At 38.9% G+C, this 12255-nt stretch overlaps 1 protein-coding gene across 3 annotated transcripts in view; it reads left to right on the top strand.

Annotated features, from left to right (window-relative positions):
• Positions 1–12255, top strand: part of thsd7ba (thrombospondin, type I, domain containing 7Ba) — a 168398-nt gene that overhangs the window by 84695 nt on the left and 71448 nt on the right. For all 3 annotated transcript variants that reach the window (XR_013296004.1, XM_077580599.1, XM_077580600.1), the window contains one exon: positions 1960–2118. Coding sequence is in view for 2 of the 3 variants with exons in the window: in XM_077580599.1 (XP_077436725.1) it covers positions 1960–2118 (159 nt within the window). In the remaining variant the exon portion in view is untranslated. The remainder of the gene's footprint in view (positions 1–1959; positions 2119–12255) is intronic.

The raw sequence follows: 12255 nt of genomic DNA, 5'->3' as shown, positions 1-12255 counted from the left end.
GTTGGATGTCTACGGCCCCGTAATTGTCACCCGCAGTTTAGGGAACAAAGCCGATAAATGTGTAATATGCACTTTATCCATGTGTTTAAGCATGCATGTTATTTCTACACAGAAGATCAAACACCATGTAAAATGACTCAGGGCAAGAAGACATTATGCAGGAAGGACATTTGCTGAATCTCTCTTTGGGCTCTCATTTAAATGGAAATGCGATATTCATTGATGTGCGGAAGTGCATCAAACTGGAATATTAGATTAAATAAAAACTCCTGTATTGTGGGCAGGGAGAAAATATTGTCACTTTGTTGTCAAGAATTGTCCTACACTCTGCAACTGATGTTTATGATTTTTTTTAGTCGACAAATAACACCCAGTTACACACAGTTATCCTAAAAAAGTAGCTTAGTTACTTTACTGATTACTTTCTTTACAAACCAACTTAGTTACTTTATTAATTACTTGATTTTAAAAGCAACTACCGGTAAACTAGATTACAAGTTACTTTAATAGTTACATTCAGCAAATATCGACAACTCTGTTTATCTATGTTAATATATTTAAAAGTAAAATATAGGTAATATTTTTGACTGTTCACAAAGTCCTCGTATGTAACATATTATTAAAGTTATATTGACAGTAAATACACTGAAAAAATGGGGATTTATATTCACTTGAAAAAATCTTGTTTTTTCACATCAGTAATTCTAGTTAAACACCTTGTAAAATTTACTTAGAATTTCTGAGTACATCAATCTTTACTAGGCTTTTTTATCGTAAATATTACTCCCCTTTTTTAAGTGTACAGTACTTTTATGAAAAAAAAACATGAATATAAAACAAACAAATGTCATCTATCATTGCTATCATAAACATGGATCCCATGAATCATGTCATATTTTTTGCCACCTGCTTGAAACGATTTTGGAAAGTAAAAAAAACTAAATTGTAATGTCGGACCAATTAATCACCCGGCCACAACCAAAACATATAATACATTTGTAATTTCACAAGCAGTCCTCAGATGAGCAATGCAAGTTGTGCACGGAATCGTCCTGGATGTCATTATTTTACACACAACCTGAAGTTACGGTTTGTTTAAAAAAAAAAAATGTTTTTGTTTAAATCATAGACCGACATAAACGTGTTAAATATGACTCAAATTAAATTACTAGAAGCACAAATACATATGACAAGGGTTAACACCCTTATAACTTCATTAACTGCGTCACACAATGCATTCTGGGAACAATATATATGCAAAACAGGTAGCTTTAACACGTTCGGCACTCATACAGGCAAAGTGTTGCCGCGTCCATTTGCATTTGTGTTATTTTTTTGGAACTGTATGATTACAGTCGAGCGCCGTAATTTAGGGCTGGCCCACAAATAGCGAAAATCTGCATATAATTGACGGCAATTGTTTTAAGTTGCATACCTTTTTTTTTTCTCGATCCGGCCCACTTCATAATAATATATTCAATATATTTAATATAATTAATAGTAATGTTTTCCTCCATGCGGCCCCTCAGCTAATATGAGTTTGACACCCCTGATCTAGAGGAAAAGGGGACGTCTGGTCACTCAACTCTTGCTGGAGAAATCTCCACTTGAAAAAATGCTGGAATATATTCTGAATTTTAATACTGGTTCTTCTTCTGTACCGACGCTACAACCTTCCCCAAGACTGATGAAAACCCGTCTGTCTCCTTGGAGACAGAAAGACATCTTGCAGTAATAACAGATGTCACCACATTTGTAGCTAAACTATTTGTAGCTTTTCCTCATAAGCTGGCAGCTAGTCCCAATTAAAACAAAATCACATTCATTCTGTTTTAACCTTTTCAGGCACGCAACAGCAGAAACAGGTGTACGCTATATCCTCACAAGTGGCGTGATAAAAGCATTCGTGTGAACGCCGGAGCTTTGCTTTAACCTGCTGCGTCTTTTGTGTTTGCACAGTGTCCAGGCCTGTGACTGCCAGTTTGTGTGCGGGTCAAGAAGCTCCCTTGGCCGTCAAGAACTGCTCCATTGCCTGCCAGCACCGCTGCCTGCTCTCACACTGGTCACCCTGGGGTGCCTGCGTACATGACAGCTGCAAAGATCCACAAGGAAAGAAAGGTATTGGATTAGGAAAAAGGTGGACAAATAAGCCGTCATGTATGGTAATTGATAAGTATTCTTTTTCTATCTATCTATCTATCTAGCTAGCTATCTATCTATCTATCTATCTAGCTAGCTAGCTAGCTAGCTAGCTATCTATCTATCTATCTATCTATCTAGCTATCTATCACTTCCTCCCTTTGTAAATCAAATTTCTTCAAACAAGAAGCATTCTGTGAATGTGTTCAACTTGGCTGTCTTGGAATCATACTATCGTACTACAAACAAAAATCACATTTGCAATTTTCACATTTTCTTGTTTGGTTGAAAAGATTTAGACGCAATTAAATGTGTTTCATTTTTTATTTTATTTTTTAACTTTTGACTATTTTTCATGAATGCGATAGACAGAGTTGTGTTTTAATTGTCCCAATGTATTGGTTTTACAATATTCTTGTATTTCTATTTTACATGAATTTAGTCAAAGTTTGGAACTATCCATACATTTGTCTGCTTTTGGACAAGGCATGGGCGAGTGCCAATTGGTATCGGGCTGATTCCCGGCCTTATTTCAAGGTGCTTGCCACCTCTTGTAACCGTTTTTACGATCAGGAGCTAGAAATTAGAAATATAGAAAATTGCCGTTATTTTCATGCAATTTTAAAGAACGATGCTAAATTGGGATGTATAGGTCTTTCTTTAAAATTATCTGCCATTGATTTTTTGGGGAGAACATTTATCTAACAAAAGTACTAGTTGTATCAGTACTTGGGATCGGTATCCGTGACTATTCGAGTTGAGTGATAGTAGCCTACTGGTAATTTTCTGAAAAACAGTAACCTTGCTTTTTCATCAATTTAATCATTGGTGTGTTTTTTTTTTTTTTACTCCTCCATCAGATAAGTGATACATTATTGCAAACTAGTTAAAGTCACATTTGCAGTAAAATGTATTTACCCTGGCAGCACGGTGGTGACTGGTTAGCACGTCCGCCTCCCAGTGCAGAGGACGTGAGATCGAGTCCGGGCTTCGGCCTTCCTGGGTGGAGTTTGCATGTTCTCCCCGTGCTTGCGTGGGTCCCACATTCCAAAGACATGCATGGCAGGTTAATTGAACACTCCAAATTGTCCATAGGCGTGATTGTGAGTATGGTTGTTTGTCTCTGTGTGCCCTGTGATTGGCTGGCAACCAGTTCAGGGTGTACCCCGCCTACTGCCCGAAGCCAGCTGGGCTAGGCTCCAGCACCCCCGCGACCCTTGTGAGGAAAAGCGGTCAAGAAAATGGATGGATGGATGTATTTACCCTATATTGGATGCGATAAGAGCTGGGAGAAAACAAAAACAAAACCTCATTCAATAAGTAGTTCATATGAGTTGAAATTGATACAGATAATTGTACAGATGGGCGCGATGTGGAAATTAGCACGCAGTAGGAAGATATCTATTTAGCGCCGAGTTTCACGACAGATTGCCATGTTATATATTTACAACCAGCTGCTCACGCTAACTGAGCTGAGTACTTTCAATGTAGTCAACAAGATTCAAACAAACCTGAGAGCTGCGCCGCATACAAATTATTTCATTTGAGAGGCGCGCTATGTTTTCAATGTCTAAACAATAGCTATAACCGCGGTAATAAAGCAAACAGAGTAGATAAGAATGCTAGATTAGCAGAAAGGGTGAGATAATGTGCGTTTGTATGATCATACTTTTTTTCTGGCCGATAAGTGACTGGCTGAGAAGAAGTCTGCCATGGAAAAAAAAAAAAAGCAACCCTCGAACAAGCCATGACTGATGAAAACCAGAAAGAGAGCACGCCGGTGACTCTGCTCTCCATCCCCAGGAGGTTGCTTGAGATGGATAAGATTCCTTCCGAGTGTGTGTGCGTGTGTGTATGTGTGTGGGTGTGCACTTGGCTGGCATGCAAAAGCCTTCAGCAGGATGGTGCTGTCTCGCTGCCTTTGCGAGCAGGTGAACAGGTGTGTCACAGCCTTCAAGACAGGCTTGGCATTCAGCGTGAGCTACACCTCACGTTATGTGTTAGTGTGCCAAAGCTGTCGGTGTGTTAGCGCTCTGCTAAAAGGGCAGCGCGACCTCATCGCTGTCGTGCGTAAATGTGCATGAAAGCCCCCCAGGGAACGACTGAAGTGCGGATTGTTCAGGTCAGTGCCCACACGTGTCTCCATGGGACCGCGACAGCTCGTCTCCCAGACAGTGTCATTAATATATTTCAAGGGGTAGAAGACTCAGCATCTGCTGTTTTGCACATCCTTCTCTAGTGACACGTTGTATTTAGGCTTTAGTAGACCCACAGCACATGAATGAAACCAATACAATATAAAAAAAAAAAGTGAGCCCTGCTGTGAAATTTATTCAATATATTTTGCTTTAGGTTCTTGGAATGTTGCACCCTTTTGATTGATCCCTTGGTAAAGACTAATGCTGCATTCAGGGTGCGGTGCGGAGGACGCGTTTGGAGCGCTTGGACGTGGTGCGGCGCAGCAAAATCCGCACATTCGTGACGAAAATCCGCACGTTCGCCCAAAATTTTATTTTTAATTTTTTCTGGAGAGCTCAGTATTGTTCATTCGGTAATTTTACCGATTTGACATGTCATCATCATTGCTCTCTCTTTTTTTTTTTTTTTTGTATGTGTGTGCGAGTGTGTGTGTGTATTCATTAGGTCACCTAAAACCTATTAAAAATACCGTTCACCTAAACCGAACACTTCCAGCCAGAGTCGTGAGGCCATCGGGAGACCCGAGGAAGGACCAAAGAAAAGAAAGGAAAGTGAAATCCAGCACCGACCAGACACCACCCATCAGGCCACCAACCAGAGTCCTTTACCAACCCCAGAAACATCTAAATTCCAACAAATCAGTGAGACCTCAAGAGACCAAAGGAGAGACTGAGGAAAGTTAAAAAATGTTAAATTTTACGCATTTCGCCTCGCGCTAGCCAATCGGCTTTGAGTACCGGCCACGTCACACACAGCGTTCTGTCTGTCGTCACCCTGAGCGCAACAACACGGCCAATTGGGACCAAATGGTGAGCAAGGAAGAAGCATACAAGTGCTGGAAAGTGTATTTACTTGCAGTTGAACTGTACCGAGGTAGCAGTAGTGTTTATCATCCATGCCAAAGTTATTTAGCGCAACTGCCGGCTGGCGGATTGCCACTAAAAAAAACGGAAGTGCTATCACGTACCTCAAAAAAAAAAGAAAATAGTGCCCAGGAAAGAAGTGGAAGTAGTCGGCAGTGCTCTCTTTTTGTTGACTCTTAAAGTGCTCTACAGTCATTCACCAAGGGACACGCCTCCTCCTCTCCGCGGCAATCGTTCTAAAAAACTTGCGAAGGTAGCATTCCAGATTGCCTTTTTAGTTTTGGTGTGAATGTAACAGGGGGGGGACCAAAGGAGGAGATTGCAATTTCCCAAAAAACTGTCAGTATAACCTCACTGTAGAACATGGGTGAAATGGTGTGTGTGTGTGTGTGTGTGTGTGTGTGTGTGTGTGTGTGTGCGCGTGTGCGTGTGCGTGTGCGTGTGTGTGTGTGTGTGTGTAAGAAAATTAGCCCTCTCTGGCCCCGTTTTGTTCCAACATTAGAATTTCAAGAAACTATCACACCTGAGGAGAAGCAACCAATCAGAGACAGAAGAGCCTTAAGGGAATTAGAAGAGCCACTTTTTTTAAATACACCAAAAACAAACATGCCTCTGCGCATTGATTTACACCAATCATGAAATTGAAGTCCTTCGTGTTATAGTAAAACAACATTAGGAATATATCGGCAAGCTGTGGCTAACGCCAACTTGTGTGCTAATACCAGCTTATTATTGCTAGCGCTGCTATTATGTCAAAGCTGGATATGCGTCTTGACTATGGACTTTAGAATTTAGAATTATGCTCGTGCCCATTAGTGAGAGATATGACTTTGGTCAGAGAATCAAGGAGGGGGCCAGATTAGTGAAATGAGGCTACATTAAAATCTTGCTAGCAGTTTGACCACTGCAAGTTTAACACGTTACTACCAAAACATCAACTGGTACGTACGGGGTAATTTAAGGACTTATTTTTCGATGCATTTTAGCCGTTCCTCCAGACACAAACTACCCCTCAATCCATTATCTCTACCGCTTATCCTGCTCAAGGTCACAGGGAGCTGTAATCTATCTCAGTTGACACCTAATTATTTACACGTACATTTACATCATCACTGAGTGGGAACTGAACCCATGCTGTCTGCATCAAATTCAGGAAGGTAAAGCACTGTGCCGTAAATGACTCTATTTTGACTTGCTAAACTGTAGCCAGGATAAATCAAATCTTTACAAACCACATTTTTAATATCCTTTGTAAGAATCACAATTGCAACACTGTCTTTCTACAAGAACCACAAAAAGTAGATTGTTGGCTAACAACCAGATTGACAAAGAATTTAACATGCTAACACTTGTCATTGATTTACACTCTGATGACTTTCGGACGGCATTTGATTGCCCACAATTGACTTGTAGTCATGCAAATCCCTTTTTATGTGGACGTAACATCAACCCTAAATCAAAGTGATCCTAGCTTCAGCAAAAAACTAAAGATATCAATGCTGCGTCAGCGGCGTACTTTTTGTGAATTTGCCCTGCAGTAAATACTTTTCATGTTTTACCCGACTCTCCCTGCTTATCAGATTTGACTGTGATGTGATGTAAATGCATTTAACGATGGGGTTTATTTAATAGCGCTTCTGTAATTATTTTACTCGAGGTCACAGGGCTGACAGGAGTGCTGTATCTTCACACAGTGCTGTGGCTCACCTGCCTGAAATAACCAGCACGACCAAGAGGCATATCAATTATTAACATCTCTTCGTTATACACCCTTGTCCAAATTGTTGTCTTTTTTTTTTCCCGTGGTGTGGATTTCAGCAGCAGCAAGTGCAGCGGGCATTGCTGCAATCGATCCACACTAAGCAAACCTTATGGACAGTACAACTCGGATCAGCCTCCTGAACCAGTGGGTCATATTAGTAGATTGTTGGAGGATGTATTGTGGAGGCTCTGACCCTCCTGGAGATTAGATGTTCCACCTGTGGAAGGAAATAACGTAGGACCTTTGTGCCAAATGTCAGGGCTTTGTTAAAATGAGTATAGCTGAAGATGAATGTGGCTGCTGCTCCGGTGTAGTGGAAATGCCCCAGGGAGGTGGTCAGAGCCAAGTTTACATTATTTAATCGCCAACATTTCTCTTTGTCATCAAGGAATTGGAAACCCCCAATAGTTCATTACTAAAGTTCGTTATTTTTGAGTAAACCATTCAGTCATGTCCGAACAGCAAAGTGTGTGTTTATTTAATTTAAAATACAATTATTTTGATTACTTTTACTAAAGCAATTTCATGCTTTAGAGTGAGTTATGAGGCTAAAACGAGATGAGGGTGATCCTTGATAATAATGGTGTAAACAAATGTATTACATAATTTAAAATTTGTATGATTTATTTACTCGTGTGTGATATTTTTCAGAAGGTGATCATACAATAAGTCGAAAGCAGAGGGTACGTGATGTCAGAAGCCATAGGTTTATGAAGTTACATGCACTGGGGAGTGCCACAGAGCTCTGTATTGGGTACAATTTTTTTGTCATTTATACTTACCGCTAGGTCTAAATGTGTCTGATAGAAATTTGCATTTCAATGCTTGACGCCACTTTTATTTATTGCTATGGATCAAATCTTTTTCAAGCAGTCGAAACTCTGCAGAAAGCTTTTGTAGTCGTTAATTCACTTAAAACAGATTTTCAACGCTGATAAAACAGAGCTCATGTTGTTTTCTAACTATAAAAAGTTGCCTCAAATGATTCCCACTGTGTCCACTCTCGAGGGCAATGAAAAATGGTGTCTCGTTTGATAACTCACTCACTTTCAAGCTACATATAGAAGATCTTGTGAAAAAAGCTGAGGCTGAAAGTGGGTTTTTATTTTCAAAACAAGCTGTGTTCTTCTTGTCTTGTTGCTGCAACATTTTTATATGCGTTGAATTATGGGGATATTTTATATATGAATGCTGCTGTAAAATGTCTTTGGATGATTGATATTGTTTATCACGCTTCTTTGAGGTTCATTACTAACTTTAAGATGTCTCAAGTAGGATGGCCTGATCTGGCCACTCGAAGGGCAAGTCACTGGCACACTTTTATTTACAAGGCGATATTGGGACTACTTACTACCTTTATATAATTGTGCCTTAATTACTGTGAAAAATCCTATTCTCTTTGGTCATTAGATTATTTGTTGTTTTCAGTCCCTTATGCTTGTACGGAGTTGGATAAAAGAGCTTTTGTTTACACTATTCCTTATGCATGGAATATACAAAATGGATGAAAGCTAACTGATCTAATTTCTTAAACCCTTTTGAATCCAAAATGAAAGTTTTTGAGACAAATGACACAATATGCACTTGTTTTTTTCATATGGTGTTTGTCAAATTTTGTGTTCAATATGTAACTATTTTATGTTTATTAGTACCCCTTGGCTAGGACTCCTTTGAAAGACTTTTTTTTTATATCACTGGGGTATTTTTTAAATAAAGGTTAAATTAAAAAAAAGTTGCACTATCTGACACATTTCTATAGAAAGACCTAACCCACTATGCTTTTGCAGTACATTATGTTTCATGTCTGTTTCTTGGCATACACACAAAAAGGAGACAAGACACCTTCATGCATGGAAACTGCCATAAAAGCACGACAAAACTGATGACTAGCTATTTTTTCCAAATAAAAGCTGAGCTGGCTGGCACACTTTCCCACGTGTTTTGTTATGGTCCCGTGAAAATAAGGTTAAACTTTTTTGCCATAGATGTAAAATGTATGTTTGCATCATGCTCAGGAGCTGGGGGCTTTCGACAAGTTGGACGCAATTATGAGACGTTCTAAATAGCACAAAACCTTCAGGTTCATGTTAGAACGCAAACACGCGTCAAGAAAAGCCAACTAGAACATCTGGACTTCATTTGGGCTGAATCAGAGGCACTCTCAATGGTGACAGTTGTGTGCTAAGTCCCATTTAACAAGAGATTGAATGTGATTGGTCACTTTTAACGGCCTTATCCCAAATAGAGGGGGGTGTGCATACTTGTGCAACCTGGAAAAATCGTGGTCTTTTTTTTTTATATCAGAAAAACCTGAAATTTTAACATGTGTGTGTGTGTGTGTGTGTGTACAATTTTTTTTTAATCCACTGTACATCTAATTCAATGGATTTATTCGGAATTTGCTCTCCATAATGAGAACTTTAGAAATAAAGTATCGGATAATGCTGTCCGCTGTACCCCTGAGGTACAATGATGTAATTGTTCCAGCATACCTTGAGTTTATTGTCTGTCCGCCGTGCCCACATTTTGTTCCTGAGATCCAGCGTACCTCATCAAGCAAACCCATTTTTATTAAAAGCCGTTACAATTTAGCGAGACTCCATGTGTAATGTTGTAACGTGACCCCAATCACTGACACCATGCAGTTGCCTAAAGCGTCACCACTTTGCTCATTCCTTCTTCCACTTGCCCTCTGTCTCTCTGCTAACTTTGGAAATGGGTTAACGAGGCAAGGTTCTTGTTTTTTATGCTTCCCCCCAAACTCCATATCTAGTAGGGATTAAGAGCGAATGTTCTTGTCGAATGTCGATGTTACTACACAAAGCAGAAAGAGAAAAATAGTACACTATTATGACCTGTGCGGGTGTATTTGCAATCATCCTAACGTTTTTTTGGACCTTGTACCCCAAAGTACTATTTTTAGAGGAGATGGCCGGCAAGTGACCGAGTGTGCCACAGTTACTTTGAAAAAGTAACGTAGTTACTTTGCTGATTACTTGACTTTAAAAGTAACTAATTAGATTACAAGTTACGTTCAGCGACGCCAATAACCCTGCTTAACAAAATAAATGCCAACTGGTTTTGCCATATTGGAAATGCATGAATGCATTTTTAACAGTAATGTAAAAGATTATTATTTATTTTATTATTATTTTTTTTTTTAATCAGAACCTCTCAAGCTCCATCTTGTTGGATGTGGAGCGTCAGTGCACGGATCTCTCCAGTAATGATCAATCTGATTTAAATTTAGGCTCTGGCTGGGCCACTGTCCTGAAGTCGCCCCTTTGATATCTGGGTTGTTATCCTTATTGTCCAAGATGTTTTTTGCCAATCAATCAATGTCTGGTTAATGGCCAAGAACTCACTCTTTGTCTCATCAAACCACAGACGAATGGAGCTGAGCCAGGATAAGAAAGTCTGAACTAGTTAACTCATTTGCTCCCCAAAACGTATAAAAACGTTCTATTTTAAATATTGCCACGGTGCCCAAAACGTATTCATAATTATTATTTTTTTTACTAATGCGAATTGCTGCAAAACGGAAACAGATACAAATATGTTTTTTTTTTTTCTTTCCTGATCTGATGAAAAAAGAGACTCTAGTCTTTCTTTTGGTAGGTTCTATGTTTTTATAGCCATAGAACACAATATTTTGTGGGCCTTGCAAAATCAGTCAAAATCAAGTCAAACAGCCGGGAGTGAAGGGGGTTGCTTCAGTGAAAATGGATGGGAGTGAAACAGTTAAGATATGCTTTTTTTTTCTTTTTTTCCTGATCTGATGAAAAAAGAGACTCTCATCTTTCTTTTGGTAGGTTCTATGTTTTTATAGCCATAGAACACAATATTTTGTGGTCCTTGCAAAATCAGTCAAAATCAAGTAAAACAGCCGGGAGTGAAGGGGGTTGCTTCAGTGAAAATGGATGGGAGTGAAAGAGTTAAGATATGCTTTTTTAAAAAAAAAAATCCTGATCTGATGAAAAAAGAGACTCTCATCTTTCTTTTGGTAGGTTCTATGTTTTTATAGCCATAGAACACAATATTTTGTGGGCCTTGTAAAATCAGTCAAAATCAAGTAAAACAACCGGGAGTGAAGGGGGTTGCTTCAGTGAAAATGGATGGGAGTGAAACAGTTAAGATATGCTTTTTTTTTCTTTTTTTCCTGATCTGATGAAAAAAGAGACTCTCATCTTTCTTTTGGTAGGTTCTATGTTTTTATAGCCATAGAACACAATATTTTGTGGTCCTTGCAAAATCAGTCAAAATCAAGTAAAACAGCCGGGAGTGAAGGGGGTTGCTTCAGTGAAAATGGATGGGAGTGAAAGAGTTAAGATATGCTTTTTTAAAAAAAAAAATCCTGATCTGATGAAAAAAGAGACTCTCATCTTTCTTTTGGTAGGTTCTATGTTTTTATAGCCATAGAACACAATATTTTGTGGGCCTTGTAAAATCAGTCAAAATCAAGTAAAACAACCGGGAGTGAAGGGGGTTGCTTCAGTGAAAATGGATGGGAGTGAAAGAGTTAAGATATGCTTTTTTAAAAAAAAAAATCCTGATCTGATGAAAAAAGAGACTCTCATCTTTCTTTTGGTAGGTTCTATGTTTTTATAGCCATAGAACACAATATTTTGTGGGCCTTGTAAAATCAGTCAAAATCAAGTAAAACAACCGGGAGTGAAGGGGGTTGCTTCAGTGAAAATGGATGGGAGTGAAAGAGTTAAGATATGCTTTTTTTTTCTTTTTTTCCTGATCTGATGAAAAAAGAGACTCTCATCTTTCTTTTGGTAGGTTCTATGTTTTTATAGCCATAGAACACAATATTTTGTGGTCCTTGCAAAATCAGTCAAAATCAAGTAAAACAGCCGGGAGTGAAGGGGGTTGCTTCAGTGAAAATGGATGGGAGTGAAAGAGTTAAGATATGCTTTTTTAAAAAAAAAAATCCTGATCTGATGAAAAAAGAGACTCTCATCTTTCTTTTGGTAGGTTCTATGTTTTTATAGCCATAGAACACAATATTTTGTGGGCCTTGTAAAATCAGTCAAAATCAAGTAAAACAACCGGGAGTGAAGGGGGTTGCTTCAGTGAAAATGGATGGGAGTGAAAGAGTTAAGATATGCTTTTTTTTTTCTTTTTTTCCTGATCTGATGAAAAAAGAGACTCTAATCTTTCTTTTGGTAGGTTCTATGTTTTTATAGCCATAGAACACAATATTTTGTGGGCCTTGCAAAATCAGTCAAAATCAAGTAAAACAGCCGGGAGTGAAGGGGGTTGCTTCAGTGAAAATGGATGGGAGTG

The sequence above is a fragment of the Vanacampus margaritifer genome, chromosome 11 (assembly GCF_051991255.1).
Source record: "Vanacampus margaritifer isolate UIUO_Vmar chromosome 11, RoL_Vmar_1.0, whole genome shotgun sequence".
Classification (NCBI taxonomy): Eukaryota; Metazoa; Chordata; class Actinopteri; order Syngnathiformes; family Syngnathidae; genus Vanacampus; species Vanacampus margaritifer.
This window is presented reverse-complemented; position numbering and strand designations above follow the sequence as displayed.